The sequence below is a fragment of the Danio rerio genome, chromosome 2 (assembly GCF_049306965.1).
Source record: "Danio rerio strain Tuebingen ecotype United States chromosome 2, GRCz12tu, whole genome shotgun sequence".
NCBI classification, from domain to species: domain Eukaryota; kingdom Metazoa; phylum Chordata; class Actinopteri; order Cypriniformes; family Danionidae; genus Danio; species Danio rerio.
In genome coordinates this window covers 13,635,437-13,655,740 of record NC_133177.1, presented here as the reverse complement: position 1 = coordinate 13,655,740, position 20,304 = coordinate 13,635,437, and the positions used below count along the sequence as shown (strand labels likewise).

General features: G+C 38.8%; 1 protein-coding gene across 1 annotated transcript in view; it reads left to right on the top strand.

Annotated features, from left to right (window-relative positions):
• The first annotated feature begins 8,067 nt into the window (after window positions 1-8,067).
• Window positions 8,068-20,304, top strand: part of bcl2b (BCL2 apoptosis regulator b) — a 31,566-nt gene continuing 19,329 nt past the window's right edge. The window contains exon 1 of the mRNA XM_001341178.8: window positions 8,068-9,111. Coding sequence (XP_001341214.1) covers window positions 8,620-9,111 — 492 coding nt within the window. The 5' untranslated portion in view covers window positions 8,068-8,619. The remainder of the gene's footprint in view (window positions 9,112-20,304) is intronic.

Below are 20,304 nucleotides of genomic sequence, written 5' to 3'. Positions count from 1 at the left end.
CTCATTTGTTTCAAGTATTGTAGATGTTGTAAAGCTTAATCTGTTTGTACACCAAAATAGGCAATGTAGCCTCCACAAGTGAAGTGAATCACCTCGTGCTTTGCTCTGTCAAAATGTGAAATGGATGGTTAACATTCAAAATGTTTTCTGATTTAGGCCTTCTAAATTTGCTTCTAAATTTTATTGACGATGGACTAGCTAGAGAGAAAATGACATTTTCATGCTGTTACAGTCTTTACTGTCACAAGCAAACAGAGAGCATGTGATGTGATCACACCCTATGGTTATTCGAGCGCATGTTTATGCAGAGTCCATCTCTTTAATGCCTGAAAGCAGTGGTCAATTTGAAAGGGGTCAATCTGATGTCACCTTTCACAATTTTACATGTCATTGTTTATTCACCTTCATGTTGTTCCAAACCTGTATAATTTTCAGTTTTATAACACAAAAGGGATAAGTTCAGTCAAATGTTTATGCTACTCTTCCCACATACAATAAAATTGAATGAGGACAGCAAAACCCTGAAGAAAAAAAGGAGCGTAAAAGTGGTCCATGATCAGATGTGTTTTTTATTTATTAATTTTTTCTATTTTCTAAAGAAGTTTAATTGTTATAATAATATTACTGAAATATACACTCTTATATTCCACTCTTATGGAACAGGTTTTGAATAGACTGATGTAAAGAAAAAGAAAAAAATCCTTGACGTAGTGAAATATAGTTTGCTCGATTACTTTTTCATATTTTGTAATCGTTCCAATCTAGAACCTTATAATCCCAAGATGACCTATATATATATATATATATAAATATATATATATATATATATATATATATATATATATATATATATATATATATATATATATATATATATATACAGTTGAAGTCAGAATTATTAGACCTCCTTTGAATTTCTTTTTCTTTTTTTTAAATATTTCCCAAATGATGTTTAACAGAGCAAGAGCCTTTAACAGCTTAAGCTGTTTAGAAGTGTCTTGAAAAATGTCTGGTAAAATATTATGTACTGTCATCATAACGAAGATAAAACAAATAGTTATTAAAACTATTATGTTTAGAAATGTGTTGAAAAAAAACTGTTAAACACAAATTGGGAGGAAAAATAGACAGGGGGGCTAATAATTCTGACATATATAAGGAGTACACCCCTCACAGATCTCTCTTTTAAATTAAGATTTTCTATATAATGATTTAAAATAAAATATTTGTGCATATATTTTAGATTAGTCAATGCCAATCCAAAACTAAGTAATCCAAATAAATATCTGTATAACATAGTGACTACATTTATAATATTTTATTTTTTAAAAGGCTGTGTTTTCACTTAAATGTATATGCACATACTGTCATGTGAAAAAGCCTTGTCTAAAAAAAGCATTATAAGCAGAAGTTTTAGCAGTTTGTTGGCCTGTACTTAGGTGTGTGTCATTACACAATGCCTGTTCAAGAGCTAAAGCTCAGCCAAAAATGGGTCATGCAACAAGAGAAAAAGGTTGCAATAGTTTAAAAAAACTTCAGAATGAAATGCTATGAGAGCTGTTAAAAAATAAAACTTTTAAATACTCTTCAATAATGATATGAAAGATTTATAAGTGTGTACAGAAAATGATTACTTTAGGAAATAACTGATAAAAGTGGATGTACAGGCATCTGAATGAAAGGGTGTGCTAAGTTTGTCACCTTGGATTTTCTATTTTTGCTCTATTTTTGTTAAATCATGACATAGTGTGAGATATGATGTTCTTACAATTTTATCTTCCAAATTTTAAGACCTGCAAGGACCCTTTTGTATTTATTTTTTATGTTCTGAAACAGAAAACCATGAAGTTTAATGGCTTTTTCACATGACTGTAGAGATGGCTCATACAAAATCCCTATTCCCTGTCATTTTTTATTTATTTTTTTATTCTTGATATTAACAGCTGACCATTGTAGTTAGGCATTACATTCAGTATTTGGACTTTAGCAGTAAAAATTAAATCCCACTGTACTGAACTAAACTGAACTTAAACTCTGAAAAACTGATTTCAATTTACTATAATCTTCTATGTTAAGCTGCTTTGACACAATCCACATTGTAAAAGCGGTATAGAAATAATGAATCGAATTGAATTGAATTGAGCTATAAAAGCTATAAGGGTTGATACCTCCAGGTCCAACTATGACATAGACTGTATATGACTTGCGGATGTTTCGATTTGAAAAGAACACCCAAAAAATTCAAAAGTGAGAATGCATGAGTCAAAGCGACGATGTTCTCATTTGATATAAGATATTGGCTTGAGGCACACCATCCAGCACATAATATCTAGACTGTAGGTGTCAATATTGTGGGACTTACAAATGGGTTGTACCTTCTTCCGTAACACACGGACATTGTCATTTGTGCACTCAGTATTAAGCTAACATTAGAGAAAACCCTTAAAGCTATGCAAATCAAGCATGTGCTTACATTTCATTGAAATACATGAGGATACTTGCTTTTTATTTTTATTTTTTACAGATGTCTGCTATAAATTTATTTTTTCTTTTATTGACTGAAGCTAAAATATACACTGCTCAAAAAATAAAGGGAACACTTTGTAAACAACACAATGTAACACCACAGACTGTCCAGGAGTTAGTGATGGCTTAAGTCCTGGTCTGGGAGGACATCCCTCATCAGAAGAATCCCCACACATTGTAGGGAGGCCAAACAGACACGTGGTGGCCACACACACTGAGCCTCATTTTGACTTGTTTTAAGGACATTACATAAAGTTGAATCAGCCTGTAGTGTGTTTTTCCAATTTAATTTTGATTGCTACTTAAATTTCAGATCTTCATGGGTTAATAAATTTGATTTCCGTTGCTAATTTTTGTGTGATTTTGTTGTCAGCTCATTCAACTATGTAAAGAGAATAATTCATTCATTCTCTCTTTCATAATTTATTCATTCAGATCGAAGATGTGTTATTTTAGCTTTCCCTTTATTTTTTGAGAAGTGTATTTTATTAAATAACATCAAAAGTTTATGAGCAACTTTTAAAAGAAAAAACAAAAACCAAGTTAGATATTTAATACATATGTCTGTGTTGTTGTTTTTTTTATATGTATTCATTTGTTGCCAAATTTGCATAAATTTCACCTTGTGTGCCATTGGGAAAAAGAGGATGTTTTTGCTTTGTCTTATTTTCTTAAAAATGAAATAAATGACATTTGAAACATAAGTCCATGCGAGATTATTTTTCACTGTTTAAGTGTGTGTGTGTGTGTGTGTGTGTGTGTGTGTGTGTGTGTATATGTGTGTGTGTGTGCATGTGTGCGTGTGTTTTATAATAGGGTTTAATGTGACAAACACTCATTATTGTGAAGTGGTAAAAAAGTGATACATTTCTGAAAAGTCTGGCTTGAAATTGTATTCAGCCCTCTTGTGTCAATAATTTATTGAATCACTTTTTGCTCTATGTCTGTACCAGCTTAGCACATGTCAACAGTGATTTTTTTTCCCATTTGTTCATTCATTCATTTTCTTTTCGGCTTAGTATCTTTATTAATCCAGGGTTGTTACAGTGGAATGAACCGCCAACTTATCCAGCACATGTTTTACGGATTGGATGTCCTTCCAGCTGCAACCCATCTCGGGGAAACATCCACACACACTCATACACTATAGACAATTTAGCCTACCCAATTTACCTGTTCCACATGTTCTTGGACTGTAAGGGAAACCGGAGCACCCATAGGAAATCCACGCAAATGCAGGGAGAACATGCAAACAATACACAGAAATGCCAACTGACCCAGCTGAGGCTCGAGCCAGCGACCTTCTTGCTGTGAGGTGACATCACTACCTACTGCGCCACCCTCTTTTACATTTATTTATTTATTTAGCAAAACAACTTCAAATGAACAGCAATTAACTTGCTTTGACTGAAACTATTTTATTGTAGTTCGGGTTATGTTTAGGGTTGAACCTTCACCCCAGTCACAGCTCAAGTATTTTGCATATACTCCTTATCTAAGATTACCATGTAATTGGATCCTAACCAACTTCTATCTTGACACAGATAAAAGGCATGCTTACCATCACACCAAATAAATAAAACTATTAGCCCTCCTGTAAAATTGTAATTTTTAAAAATATTTCCCTAAAGCTGCTTTAACAGATTTTTTCCCAAAACATTTCATTTTTTATTATTCTAAATATATTTTTCTTCTACATTGCAGTTACATTGTAAAAAATGTCTCTTACAGATTACTCTTTTATATCTCAGGATCTATTGATATTTGCACATGATTGTTCAAGTAAAAGTTATGAAATGTTTTCCCATTTTAAGTTTGTTTTAAAAATCCTTACATCTTCAGGTTTCATTTTTACTTTTACATCTGGTTTTTCTTCTAAACTTCATTTACATTGCACTTGATCATCCTTACTGATGATTCCTTTATATATCAGTATATATTGATGTTTGCACATAATTGATAATGGGAAAGTTATAAAATGTTTTCTTATTTTTTCCTATAATTAAATTTGTATTTTTTTAATCTGTTTGATGCCTTTTCATTATAACTTTCACATATTATTTTTACATTGCAGTTGATGATTTATATGAGGATATGTTGATGTTTGTGCACAATTTTTTTATTTTGAAGTTAATTTTTCTGACTTCAGTCATTTAGATGCATTTTCATTACTTCTACATACTTTACTTTGCAATAGCATTGCAATTGATTCTTACTTATAATTCATGATTTATGCATGATGTAAATGTTATGAAAAGTTTTCACATTTCAAATATGCATTTTTCAAGGTAATTTGTCTGACTTCAGTCTGATGCATTGTTACTGACTTTAGTCAGTGTTTCTGTGATACAGTTTGATAAATTTTTACAGTAATTTTCTCAACCCTTTAACAACCAAGAAAAAACATGGATTGCATTTCTTAACTCCTATGTAACTAGTTCACACACTCAGTACATTTTTTTTAACACATACCATAATTTCCAAAATATCAACCTCTACCAAATGGCTGATAAGTGTGTTTGGTAAAAGTACCAGAATTAATACATCTACCATGAAAAAAATATGAAAATATGAAGTGTAAGACCAATTTATTAAAAAAAGTATTCATAGTAAAACATTTTGAACACTAAATCATCTTTATTTTTTAAATTACTTTAACAGTCATTATTTAAAACAGTAAAAACAAACCATTTGGTAGAGCAGGCAGTTAAAGGGTTAATGCTGAGGTGCAGATGGGAAAAATGTCTTATATTCATTTGGACACATTTTTTTTTTAATCTTTTGTCATGATTAAAATTTTATTACTGAAGTAGTTTCTAGATTAAATTTCTGACCCATTTTGGGTTACATTTAACCCAGCAGTGTAGTAATTTTTAACTGTTAGGTTAAAAACACAAGCCAACTTGCTGGGTTAAAGTAAACCAGCGTTGAGTTTGTCCCTTCTTTACCCATCACTGGGTTACCAAAACAACCCAAATTGGTTTGTTTTCAACCCAGCCGTGTTTAGAGTGTATATTTTGAAGTCAGGTATATGTATCTTTTGATCTTAAATTTATATTTGAGAATTTGATGTCTTGTATTGATCATTTATAAATTGATTGAATAATCAGCATAATACGCATTTACCTGACTTATACATTATTCATTCATTATTTCATTTTCTTTTCGGCTTAGTCCCTTTATTAATCTGGGGTCACCACAGCGGAATGAACCGCCAACTTATCCAGCATTTGTTTTATGCAGCAAATGCCCTTCCAGCTGCAACCCATCTCTGGGAAACACATACACACTCATTTACACACACATACACTGCGGATGTCACCGACTCGGTCCCAGTCACTCCCCTCGCTGGCCAGCAGAGGCCGCCATCTCCGGACTTCTAGCATTACATCATCCACATACGCTGATTGTGCATACACCTGTTCTGAATCAAGCTAACGACCCACGTACCCTTTATAAGCCAGTTCCAAACACTCAGTCAGTGCGAAGTCTTGTTTAGCCCCGGCCAGCATTTCTGAGCGTTATTCCCTGCCTGATTCTTTGTGCATTAGTCCAGCCTGTTTCTGACTCTGCTTCGCCTTCTGCCTGCCCATGACCCACGCCTGATTTACGGACTCTGATACTCTCTGCCTGCCCACGATCCACGCTTGATACACGGACTCTGATACTCGCTGCCTGCCCACGACCCACGCCTGATACACGGACTCTGACACTCGCAGCCTGCCCTCGACCAATGCCTGGTAAACCCCTCTGTGTCTGTTCATCGCCAGTCTTGATACTTCATAGACTATTGTGGATGTGTGTGTGCACTTTAGTGCATATTGTGTGTTTTGAGTGAAAGCTTGACTAATAAATACTGCATAATGGATCCCTCCGTGTCAGTCTCCTCGTTACAGCGGACAATTTAGCCTACCCAATTCACCTTCACATATCTTTGGACTGTGGGGGAAACCAGAGCACCCAGAGGAAATCCACGTGAACACAGGGAGAACGTGCAAACTCCACACAGAAACTCCAAACGTCTTGCTGTGAGGCGACAGCACTACCTACTTTGACACTGCGTCGCCATATACATACATGCATACATACATACATACATACATACATACATACATACATGCTTGCTTTAATTCAGTCTTTCCAACCAAATAGTTTACAGTGAGGTGACTGCAAAGGGTGCTGAAAGATCAAAGAAGTTTAAATGATGCATGAATAAAGACCAACTTCTGCTTGAACAGATGCTGATTTCAGTCCAGAGCATCTGGATATTTTTCTGTCTTTAGAGTTAGGCAAAGATTAAATATAAATACAAATTTTTGTTTGCAAGGAAAATGCTCTAACCTTAAGTGCGGTTTATTCATAAACTAATTTCGAGAGGATCACATGCTTATAATCCACATGGCTGGCTCCTTATTAGCTCCGTAATCAGCCCTATTAGATGATTACGGAAGCATTATAAATAACCCGAGTTTTTCACTCCAGTTATCTTCGTCTTGAAGCTCCCCCCTTTCCACCCCTTCATCCTCCCCTTTTTTCTGATCAGGCGACATGGTACCCAGTGGCTAGCACTGTTGCCTCACAGCAAGAACACCGCCGGTCCAACCTTTCGGGCCGGTTGGTGTTTCTGTGCGGAGTTTGCATGTTCTCCCCTTGTTCGCGTGGGTTTCCCCCGAGTTCCCCGGTTTCCTCCCACGGTCCAAAAACACAAACCAATCGACTAAAACAAATTATCACCCAATACAACCTTAGTTTACACTTCTCACGGTAACAAGCAGGGGAGTTCTCGAGACCTACCTGACCTCGAACTCCCCTCTCGCACTTCTAAGGGAACACAGGGCTCGAGGATATTACGAGCTCAGGGCTCTCTCCCGGGACAGCATGCCAAATACGCTTTTTTGATTATCAGCTAAGTGTGAACTCTTGAAAAATACATAATCCTAGCTCCTCTGAGGTCAGTGGTTAGTTCAATATGAACTGAAATAGAGGAGTTACATTAAAGGGGATATATATATATATATATATATATATATGTGTGTGTGTGTGTGTGTGTGTGTAGTTATTATTATTATTATTATAAGAACAAAAATTAAATTACATTACATGACAGATATTAGTGGACTTAGAAATCAACGTTATAAAAAGGTTTAAATCTTCAAAAAAATCTATAGAGGGTTTAGGCTTACAAAATTTACATTTAAGTGTTTAGCCTGAACTATAATAAGATTTAATTATTAAAAATAAGAACATTTAGATGTTTATTCTAATGGTTATCCTAAAATAACATTTTCATATTTTAACATAACATCAGGAATTATACCATTAAACATACCTAATAGATTTTTTTCCATTTCATTTTTCCATTTACATTCACAATTTCAAAAAAGATGAGACAGATCCTCAGTTTGTTGATCGCAGAATGAGCAATTTACTTCAAATCTTTAGAAATAAACCTTTGTTAAAATAAAAGCTTAATTTCAACTCAAGCACATGAATGGGTGACGTAGCGCAGGAAACACCTCTCTGCTATGAAGGGGACAGTCTGACTCCATCTGAAGCAACTGCGCTTAGCAGACGCCTGTGAACACAACTTAGACAGCAAATCAGCGACATAACTGTCATCCGTTTAGCATTTAAGTCTACATTCGACAGTACGCCACTGAGAAATTCGTTCTTCACACTGCTCCGTGCGAGACGAAACTCACAAGTGCGCCCGAACATCGGTGATCTGCATCTTCCGTCTCACGCACCTCTGGACTCTAACAGGGATAAACGATGTCTTACCGCGCGCGCAATTTCCACCCGAAACACCAGAGACTTTCTTACCTATGCTTTTAATGCGTGTTTTTTATTTTTATTCTGAAATTAAGGAAGATGCTCACATCCTCTGCTTAATGTCAGGCATCACTTCTCGGAACAGAAAGTGGGCGTTTTTCTACAACCGAAGGATTCATGCGAGCGCTGCAAGTTCGCTGTTTAAACGATATACATGTTAATAAAATAATTCGCTTTATTGCTTTGATGTGAAGAAAGTGATGCTGAAGATGCGTCAGGGTAAATAAGAACGCAGTGGTAGGCTACTGATATATAGCCTATATGGCACAGGAGAATGTGTATAATAACCGCAGTATAGTGGAAAATTACATCCACCATAAGCTGTGGAAGAAGGGATACGTTTGGGAAGTGAATGGACATGACAGTGTCTCGAATGGACTGAGTATGGGGAGGCAGGAGAACAGCGTCGTCTCTCCCAGCTCCCGTCACGACCCATACAGCGCTCTTCATAACGTGCTACGGGAGGCTGGGGATGAACTGGAGAGTTTATATCAGTCGGACTTTGCGGAGATGTCCAAACAGTTGCACGTCACGTCCATCACGGCACATCAGCGCTTCAACGCAGTCATAGATGAGCTGTTCAGGGACGGCGTGAACTGGGGCAGAATAATCGCTTTTTTCGAGTTTGGGGGCACCGTTTGTGCTGAATGCGTGAATAAGGAGATGACGGGGCAGGTGGATAACATTGCTGTCTGGATGGCAGACTACCTGAACGGGCCGCTTCACGGTTGGATCCGGGAGAACGGCGGTTGGGTATGTAATTAGCTCAATAAATATCTCACGTCCGAATATGCGGCGTAGCTGGCTCTGCCTCTGCCAGTTGCGTTGACGTATTCGAAGCGCTGATTTGCTATTAGCGCTGTTCCTTAAAGTTCCCCGACCAATTAACGGAGGCGATTTGTCACACCCCTCTGACGTCTGCGTGATGGGGCTGTTCCGTGAAGCCATCACTGACAGCTGCTGTCTGCAGAGCTGAAGGTGTGGCTCGTACGTCCAGAACATTCAGGCTTTGCTGTTGATTCATGCAAACAGAAATATGTTTAGTCACACAAAACAGTCTGCTACAACATATACTGCAGGCTGTAATATTTACTTACAGAACATCTGTTAAAATTCTTTGGGCTGGCTGTTCGCTATCAACTGTTTTTGTGATAAAAGTAGTGTGAGATTGTACAAATCATTTTTAAAATCCAATCATTTTCTAGCCTTGTTTTTCAGGCAATGTCAGTAAATATAATAGCGCAACCAGAGTAGTGCTGCAGCCATTACATAGACTAAGCTGGAGTTCACACTTGACAGGCTTTGTTTGACGCAGCGGATGCCCTTCAAGCCGCATCCCATCTCTGGGAAACATCCACACACATTCACACATACATTCACATACCACAGACAATTTAGCCTACCCAATTCGCCTGTACTGCATGTCTTTGGACTGTGGGGGAAACCGGAGCACCCAGAGGAAACCCACGCGAATGCAGGGAGAACATGCAAACTCCAAACAGAAACACCAACTCGAGGCTCGAACCAGCGACCCAGCGACATTCTTGCTGTGAGGTGACAATTACAACCACATTCCAAATGGTGTGGTTCAACTGAAAAGTTTACCCAAAAACATCTAAACCAATAAAAAGCAGAATATCACAAGAAAAGGCCAGAAAAAAAGACAGAATGCATGCAAAAACTGTGTTGAAGAATAAGTTGGCACACTAAAATAGAGAGAGAGAAGAAGATGGGACATCTAGTTACCTTAATCGTACGTAGAAGAAAACTCATCAAAGATTTAGGGTTTCATTCATTTTGAACTATTTGGGCTGCGTTTACATTAGGCATGCAGAAACAGTGCATTATGTCAGATGGTTGCAAACGGTGAGCAACTGTTACTACATAATTCTATTTTAAAAAAATACAGATAAAGTGCTATAGTGTGCAGTTTTTTATTGCAGTTGTCAGTCATAAAAAACAAGACTGTACTGCACTGCAAAAAATATATGAAGATCTTCTAGTTCATAGTTTATAGAGCATGTGTTTTTAGCTTACCACATATGTTTTTAGTTCATTGTACTTTATTAAATGAACTTAATCATGTTCTAACTTAACTGTATAGGTTATGCTTTTTATGCAGTTTAACATAATATAAGTTCAAAGGACTCATAAGGTTAATTTGATTCAGCTTAAAAATTTAAGGCAACCAGTATTTGTTTTTTTTTACTGTGTTGCAATTAGATGAGGAGAAAAGAATAGGCTATGTTCATTCAAAATCCAACAAAACATGACAAAATGTCTGCTGCCATCATTATCAGTTTTGTTTATTTTGACAATTAGAAGAGCAGTGACAATTAGAGGACCTTGTGAAGAAGGTCACTGGTTCGAGCCTCGGGCCAGTTGGCGTTTCTGTGTGGAGTTTGCATGTTCACTCATGTTCGCGAGGGTTTCCTCCAGGTGTTCCGTTTTCCCCCACAGTCCAAAGACATGCATTATAGGTGATTTAAATAAGCTAAATTGTTCATAGTGTGTGTGTGTATGCAATACTGTATAGGTGTTTCCCAGTGTTGAGTTACAGCTGGAAGGGCATCCGCTGTGTAAAACATATGCTGGATAAGTTGGTGGTTCATTACACTGTGCCAACCCCTGATTAATAAAGGGATTAAGCTGAAAAGAAAATTAATGAATGAATCGACAATTAGAGATTGTAATGCTTTTATTTAGTGGTGACCCCGGATTAATAAAGGGACAAAGCCGACAAGAAAATGATTGATGCTTTTATTTATTTTATTTTATTCTTTTATTTATTCAGTATTGAGTATCTCTGGAGGAACACAACCTACTGTAATTAGATGTAATAATAATAAAAAAAAAACATTTTGCAAATATTTGCAAAGTTTTGTAGTCATGCCAATGAAACATGTGGTTTGCATTTTTTGGGAAAGACAAAAAAGAAGAAGATATATCCAATTATTTACTTTGCATAAACCCCACCCCTTCATACATTTGCTTTTACACTTAAATGTTTATCAAAATAACAGAAAGGATACGCTGTTACATGTTTTATTGTGTGAAATGTACAGTAACCTTGTTTCTTATTCAATTTCCAGTGCCAAAATAATTGTATTAAGTTAGTTGAAAGAGCAGAACTTCAAACCTCTGTTGTTCAGAGCAAAGCCCACATGATTGAAGTGTGTGTTTTTTCAGCTACATTAAGCATGATTTCATTTTGTGTGCTGTATTGAATACTCAGTCAAATATAAAATATATGATGGGGGCATTTGATGCCAAATGGAAGAACAGGGCCTTAGTCTTTCAGGCTTTGGTGAAACCACAGGAAATAGTGATATAGCAACTTAATTAAACTTGTAAATTGATAACTCCATTCCAATATTCAGAATTCCTTCAGATAATCATACAAACATTATATTCCTTTCTATTTCAGTAGCATGTAGTATTGATATTTCTTGATCTAGACTTGATCTCTCATTTCCAGAATGATGAATAATTAAAAACAAAAACTGTTCCATTTGGTTTCAACGCAATTACAAACTTCACCTTTATTTTAGACATTCCTTCATAAAACAAAATGGAAAAACATTTTTTGTAATCATATAAGGACTTGTTTAGTTCTTCAAAAATCATTCTCTGTATAATAATTTTTGTTTTGTTTTGTTTACTGGTACTTCTGCTAGTAGAAAATATATAACACGTTACCATTTCCTCTGGGTGCTCCGGTTTCCCCGACAAATCCAAAAACCTGCATCTATTTTTCAGTGAGTGGTTTCAGCTGGAAGGGCATCCTCTGCGTAAAACATATGCTGAATAAATTGGTGGTTCATTCTGCTGTGGCAATCCCAAATTAATAAAGGGACTAAACCGAAAAGAAAATGAATGAATATGTTACCATTACAAAAATGCAGTTCTTATTTCACTCTGAGCAGCAAGCTAGCATGCTATTTAGACAATAAATTTGGTTTCAGAATATAAAATAGAGTAAAACAAGTTCAGCATATGGACTTTCATTAATAATAGCACTATGATTTGTAAAGTGATAAATATGTGGTATACTTGGGGTATAGCACAGGACCCAAATGACACATCATAACACCCCCTTATTCATTCATTTTGTCCCCTTTTACAACAATGGACAACAACATTATATTTTTTAGCCCTAGTTAGTGTGTTAGAACAAAGCCTTAATGTGGAGGTGCATTATTCAAAGCACTGTGTCTGGAGGGCATTTATCAATAATTAAAAAACTGTATTTCATCTTTAAGGAAGGAAAGTTTAGCATTCCTCTTGTGTCCTGACCTTTTTGAAAGTGGAATGTTCTGACACATATCAAAGGACTACAGTCTAACTGACAGGAACAGAAAGGGTCTCTCTACTTATTGCTTTCCATTCATTGCTTTGAAATTGGCTCCAGAGCTATATAAAATCTGCTGGAGAAGTTGTAGTAGAACAGCCATTGAGAATGAGCTGAGTTCATTAGTAGCCTCAGGTATTAGTGATTTAAAATAATGGACACGATACGACCTGAATTCTTTTAAACTATAGTGAATGCTCAGTAACAACTGTTTCTGTTGGATGTAGAGAGATTTTAGGATGCAGTGAGGTTACTTTTATGATTTCTATCCCCTGTTCATGTTAAAAATAGAAGCTTTTGAGTTAAAGTAAGTCTAGTGTTTTGTTTTATGACATATATCTATACAAAATGTTGACTAAACTATGAGCTGTTATAATAGATTTAGGGTCTCTTTTACTTCCATTTATAAACATGAGAAAACTTCAGAACAGTTGGATAAAAATGTTTAGCTGTGTACAAAATATATATTTTGTGAACCTTATCCCTATATATACTACAATAAAACTTTTCCTGTAATGCTGAACCTGTACATTAGATACTGTAGGATTAGAACATTCATAATATCAGTGCAAGTGTGCCGCAAGCCTGCGTTTGAGTGAAGGTCTCGGCCGTTAGATCGCCCCCTGGGGGCTGGCTGCAGTACAAGTCATAAAGCCCGCCTCCTCTGTGTTAATGAAGGAGACTTGAGCCCAAATAAAAAAATTAAGTAATTTAATGCTGGGCGTGTCATCGTGATTGACAGCTGTGATTGACAGTTTCTCAAAGCAGCGCATCTGAGCTTCGGCAGGAGACTGAAGTGTTATTATTCGATTTCTGTGTTATTTTACCATGACAAAATGAGTTCAGTAGTAAACTACAGTTTCTGACATACATGATCCTGGTGGAAGACTGTTTATTCGCTAAGGTCAGGGCTTTTTTCGGGCTTTATTAGTTTGCTGATACATGTACGCCTAGCCACCCAGATAGCAAAATACACTAGGGCCAGTTCCAGCTAGATTCCAGCCGAAGACTTACCCCTCAGAGCTCAGACTGACTACCTCTGCTGGACTTACTCCGGATGCCTGGACTCACTGCCTGATTCCAGCCCGAGTCAATCGAGCCAGTTGCGGCATCCGAGCAAGCCGGCGCTGCCGCATGCGAGCCGGAATCAGCCCGCGACGCCGCGAGTAGGTTATGCGCTGCGGACCGGAGCTGGTGCGATTGAATATATAAAACCCTCATATTTGTTAACGTTATTACATCCATTTGTGTTGATAAGACAGCAAACGCATGCTGAGAAGTTCGGGGGGCGTGGTTGATTTTACATAAAGCGTTTGGTTGGAAGCTCGACTCCGCTCATTTTCGCAGCTCCTCCTCTGGCTCCATCAGACAGTCCTTCTGCGCATGTCAAGGCTCCAATTTCAGCAGTCTTTTGCGACAGTTGGTGCCCGTCAAGCAGGCGTTTTGCCCTCAAAGCGTTCAATGGGAAAAGGGGCTGTCGCGTCGTCCATATTTTTTACAGTTATTGTATCAGTGTCACCGACTCGGTCCCAGTCATTCCCCTCACTGGCCAGCAGAGGTCTCTCTCACCGGAACACTGAACACTACATCTACCACAAACCCATTCTGCCAGCGGATTGCGCTGCACCTGATGATATTCACACACGCTCACACACACACACACACACACACACACACACATATAAGCAGCGCTCACACTCACTTGTCTTGTTCTGCCCTGCTGACATTTCTGAGTGTGTACTCCAGTTCCTGTGTGTTCTCTTGTCGCCAACCCGGATTGTCCTTGACCTTGTTTTGCCTGCCCTGATTACCTGCTTGTCTCTCAGATCTTGCATCTTGCTACCAGCCCCTGACCTATGCCTGTAATATTGACCAATGATTGTATGCTGCCTGCCCATCGACCCTTTAAGCCTGTTTTTCATGTGAGTTTATCCATCAGCACTTACAGTGTGTTTGTTATGAAACTGTTTTTAATAAACATACTGCAAATGGATCCCTCTGTGTCAGCGTCCTCGTTATAGAAGACTTTGCCAAACATGGATCCAGCAGCCATGCCATTGTTGTCCACGAAATCACTATACAAGCTCTAGTGCTCGCTACTCATCAGCAACAGTTATCTCACCTCACTCAATTTACAGAGGAATTAGTCAAGGCCCTCCAAGGACTCAACATTGCAGCCCCAGTGCAACCCTTCGCAGTAATTCTCCGAGCAATAGACTTTCTATAAACATCGCAGTTTGCAATATTTTTGTTTACTGCAGTAAAATAACTCCAAACAGCGTTCCCCTTTTTCAGTCATCTCAGAACAGCCAAAAGTGCTTGCGCTTTAGCGATGCTGAGTCACGAGATAAAAGTACAACTAATAACAGCAGAGAAAGAAGAAGCAATGGTGCATACGAGATATAAAAGGAGCGCGGGGCATTTAGAGACATGTCCGCTCTTTTATGAAACAGGAGCAGTGTACTTTAAAGTAAATTAGATGAAATTTAAATAAAAGTATTGCTCTCGGAAGGTTACTATCGATCTGGTATCAATACCAATGATGGTATCGATACTATTGATATTAGGATCGATCCGCCCACCCCTACTGTCTGGTAACCTCAGCTGATTCCGGCTGATTAGCCGCTGACCTCTGCATATACATCATATTTTTGTTTTGTTTTATGTTGCTTCATTCATTCATTTTCTTTTCCCTTTATTAATCCAGGGTGGCCACAACGGAATGAACCGCCAACTTATCCAGCACATTTTTTGTGCAGCCCTTCCAGCCGCAACCCATCTCTGGGAAACATCCACACACACACACATACATATACTCATACACCACGGACAATTTAGCCTACCCAATTCACCTGTACCGCATGTCTTTGGACTGTGGGGGAAACCAGAGCACCCGGAGGAAACCCACGCGAATGCAGGAAGAACATGCAAACTCCACAGAAACATTGAGGTTAGAACCAGCGACCTTCTTGCTGTGAGGCGACAGCATTACCTACTGCGTCACTGCGTCGCCCTTTTATGTGGCTTTACATAGTTAATTGCATTTTGTATTATTTCCTACAATTATATAATATGGAGTACTGTGCACTTAATTGTGCTCACAAACCATTTTAGTTGCCTCCATTTCTCAAGTGAGCAAAATCTTTATATACTTATCATATCTATAAATGTATTTGTTTTACTTAAGATTTATAGGTTTATCATTTATAATTTTTTTAGAACTTGAATGCACTCAAGTATCTGACAGATTGATAAGCTGTCGTCTGAAAGGTCATACAGGGTTATGCCTGCTTTTCATAAGTAGTATTGCATTTACCAACACAGGCTATAATTGAGGTTTTTTGAAGTAATTCACATTTTCCTACTGTAGAAAAACATCATAAGAACAATGCTTAGTGACTCAATGTATTACAACAGTGTTTTTTTAAAAAGACTAAACACTACTGAGTTAGTACACAACCATGCACATGTGGTCAGAACACAAATGAGTTGCAGGTAATGAAGTATTAAGCGTTTCTCCCAAATAAAAGTCTGTCTAAGCAAAATGCTGGCAGGCATCTGTAGCTCCACTGACGCTTCGCTTCTTTGCCCTTTTTTAGTAAACCCCAGTTGGTGCGATGACCCACAAAGAAAATACCAACAGTTTGCCACGACTACTTGTAGCTTCATTTGTGCTGTTCAGAAACCTATGGGTGATGTCATGGAGACAAAGTCCATATCTTTTACAGTCTATGATTTGTACCATTTGTGTGCCCATGAGCCTGCTGGTCTGAAAATGTGTTAAGAGTCATTGTTTGCATGTTGCTCTATGAGGCAGCTAAAGATGACCCCATCATTGTCCAACTACAAGCTGGTCTAAAGACAATAGCGCAGTTTATTGCTTTTTTTTCTTACTTTTGGGGTGTGCTTATTGTGCCATGACATCAGATTTTGTTACCTTAAACTGAGCTGGTTTTGTAGTCTTATCAATGCACAGTATACAAAAGATTAAATAATGATTCGAAGAGTCTTGCATTGTATAAATACCAATTAATAATATTTGGTCTAAAGCAGTTTCAGCCTCAGAATTCATGTAAAGCACCTCCCATGGACCTTTGGCTAAACATCTGATGCATATGGCATACTTTTCTCGAAACACTTTAGTAGATCCTGAGTCGTCCTCTGATCAGTTAAAGTATACAGGATTTCTGGGAGATAAGTGCACAATTATATTGATGTGATTATATTGATGACAGTCTTCATTAATACACAACTTTCTGAGACATTCACGAATTAAGGATTTACTGCCTGCACACGTCTTTTTGTAAGGAGCATTTATTGATTTTACTTAAATGCTGGATTATTGAAAGGATGCAATACTCACTGTAACAAATCTTCAACCTGTGATGTTGACAAACACTCAGGTACACTAATATTCTTGACTTATTTTTTCTAAAGGCAGTGAAAACCTTCAAATATTTTGTAATTTAGTCATAAAGATATGAGAGTCATCTTGCAAAACAGTAACTGTATATGTTATTTGTGTATACTCACAAATACGACAAAACCTTGCTTTTATAGAACAAAAAATATATCAGTCATCTGTTACCTCAGTCTGCTTGAACTTTACATAAAAATGTGTCACAAAACGATGAATTTTCAGAACAAAGTCTACATAGGCTTACATGTCTAATTGACCTATCTGTTTTGTTGACAGATCATTTAGAATATTGATGTATCATTGCTGTAAACTTTTAAAGACCTTTTATAGACTAAAGATGGTGCACCCACAAATATGGTGCAGGACAAGTGAAATGCTACGGTTACTAATGTACTAATGCTACGGTTATTAAAGTAACCCTCGAGTGGGGGAACGGAAATGCTATGTGAAAAACCTTGGTTTTCGTCAGAAACCAATCATCTAAAAGAGTATAAAATCGGGCCAGTGAAATGCCAAATGTATTGGCAGCGTTAGCATGCACAGCTGTCGTCAATGACAATCAGTCAAGTATATAAGACGCGGCTAGTGCAATGCTCGACATCCTTTTGAGCTGAGGAGACTTTCACGCTCAACATCTAAGGGACGATTGTTGTGGCGAAGGTACATAGCATTTCCGTTCCCCACCTCGGGGAACGAGGGTTACTTAACCGTAGCGTTCCCCTTCGGATGGGGAACTCCAATGCTATGTGGAAAACCTTCCACTGTGGGGAAATCTATAGAAAACGCCACAACGAAAGCACCTTACCGCTTCCCTGGCGAAGGGTGCGCCATGCAGTATACAGGCGCACCTACCACGCCGCGAGATGCAGTCTTCCAACGTGTCCCCTTGCCCTTACTTACCTTATTTACCTGTTCAGGTTTAGCTATATTTTTCAAGGAGTCAAAAATAACCCATTTACATTTACATTTAGTCATTTAGCAGACGCTTTTATCCAAAGCGACTTACAAATGAGGACAAGGAAGCAATTTACACAACCAAGAGCAACAATGAATAAGTGCTATAAGCAAGTTTCAGGTCTGTAAAGTCTAAGAAGGGAAGTATTAGTAGTATTAGTATATATATATATATATATTTTTTTTTTTTGTACAGTTAGTGTGATATTCAGAGAGGTAATTACAGATTAGGAAGTGTAGTGGAGACTAAATAGTTGAGTTTTTAGTCGTTTCTTGAAAGTAGCGAGTGACTGCTGTTCTAATGCAGTTAGGGAGTTCATTCCACCAACTGGGCAGATTGAGCGTGAGCGTTCGCGAAAGTGATTTCTTCCCTCTTTGGGATGGAACCACGAGGCGACGTTTATTCACAGAACACAAGTTTCTGGAGGGCACATAGATCTGCAGAAGTGAGAGCAGATAAGAAGGAGCAAGGCCAGAAGTCACTTTGTAAGCAAACATCAGAGCTTTGAATTTGATGCGAGCAGCAACTGGCAGCCAGTGCAAACGGACTAGCAGCGGAGTGACATGTGCTCGTTTAGGTTCATTGAAGACCACTCGTGCTGCTGCGTTCTGGAGCAGTTGAAGAGGCTTGATAGAGTTAGCTGGAAGCCCAGCTAGTAGAGAGTTGCAGTAATCCAGTTTGGAGAGAACAAGAGCTTGAACAAGGAGTTGAGCTGCATGTTCAGATAAGAAGGGTCGGATCTTTCTGATGTTATAGAGTGCGAATCTGCACGATCGAGCAGTTCTAGAGATGTGGTCAGAGAAGTTTAGTTGGTCATCAATCGTTACTCCAAGGCTTTTCACCATTTTGGATGCAGTAATGGTTGCCCCGTCCATCTGGATTGAAAAGTTATGGTGTAGAGTCGAGTTGGCAGAAACTACAAGCATTTCCGTTTTTGCGAGGTTCAGCTGAAGATGATGATCTTTCATCCAGTGTGAAATATCCAACAGGCAGGCTGAAATGCGAGCTGGAACCGAGGGATCATCAGGATGAAAAGAGAGGTATAGCTGGGTATCATCAGCATAGCAGTGGTAGGAGAATCCATGTCTCTGGATGACTGGTCCTAGAGATGATGTGTAGATGGAGAAGAGAAGTGGCCCAAGAACAGAGCCTTGAGGTACCCCAGTGTTTAGATGCTGTAGGTTGGACACCTCACCCCTCCAAGACACCCTGAATGATCTGTCAGTGAGGTAAGATCTGAACCATTGTATAACAACCCAGTAGAAAGGGTTTTAATACGACAGTATATTGGGAAAGCGTTCAGTCCCGATAGGAAGGACGCTGCAGAGTTCACCTGCTACCCAAAGAGGAGAGACCTGGTGATAGCCTGTGGCCAAGCCCCGGATGGGGGAGGGGTACACAAGAGGATGGTTAGCGGGGAGGGAAGACACGAGCCCACCTTAACACAGGGGTGACTAAAGTTGAGTGAGCATATGGGATCGCCCGCAGGGGATCACGCATAGAAGGCACCTATACCCAGAACGCGGGCTGACCAGCGGGCATGCCAACAACGTAACAGACCAACGTCTGACTCCTCCGCTGAGTCAGATGCTGGGGGCCTCGGAGGAACTCTGTATGGTTCACCAAACGGGGAACTGAACTGACAAAGCTGAAAAGCGCACGTACCTCCGTGTTAGGGAGAATGGTGCAGCAAGCATTTCAACACCCCAACCGAACTGTTTCCTCAATCACCAAGGGTTACCTAATACCCTTGAGGAAACCGGCTCCACTCGCAGATTGTAAAACCTAGCAAATGTATTAGGTGTTGCCCAGCCCGCAGTTCTGCAAATGTCTGTCAGAGAGGCGCCGCGTGCTAATGCCCAAGAGGATACGATGCTCCAAGTGGAGTGCACTCTCACCCCTGGGGGACATGGCTCACCCTGGCAAAGATAAGCGAGGGAGATGGCATCCACTCTCCAGTGGACTAACCTCCATTTAGATACGGCACTTCCCTTCTGCCGACCACTGTAACAGACAAAGAGCTGGTCAGAGGATCTAAAGCTCTCAGTGCGGTCCACATAGGTTCGCAAAGCACAAACAGGACACAATAATGAAAGGGCTGGGTCTGCCTCCTCTGTGGGCAGCGCTTGCAGGCTCACTACCTGAAGAGGGCATGAGAGGGGGGCGGGGTGGAACCATACGCCTCACACCTCTGAGGAACCGGATGATGAGGTTATGCCT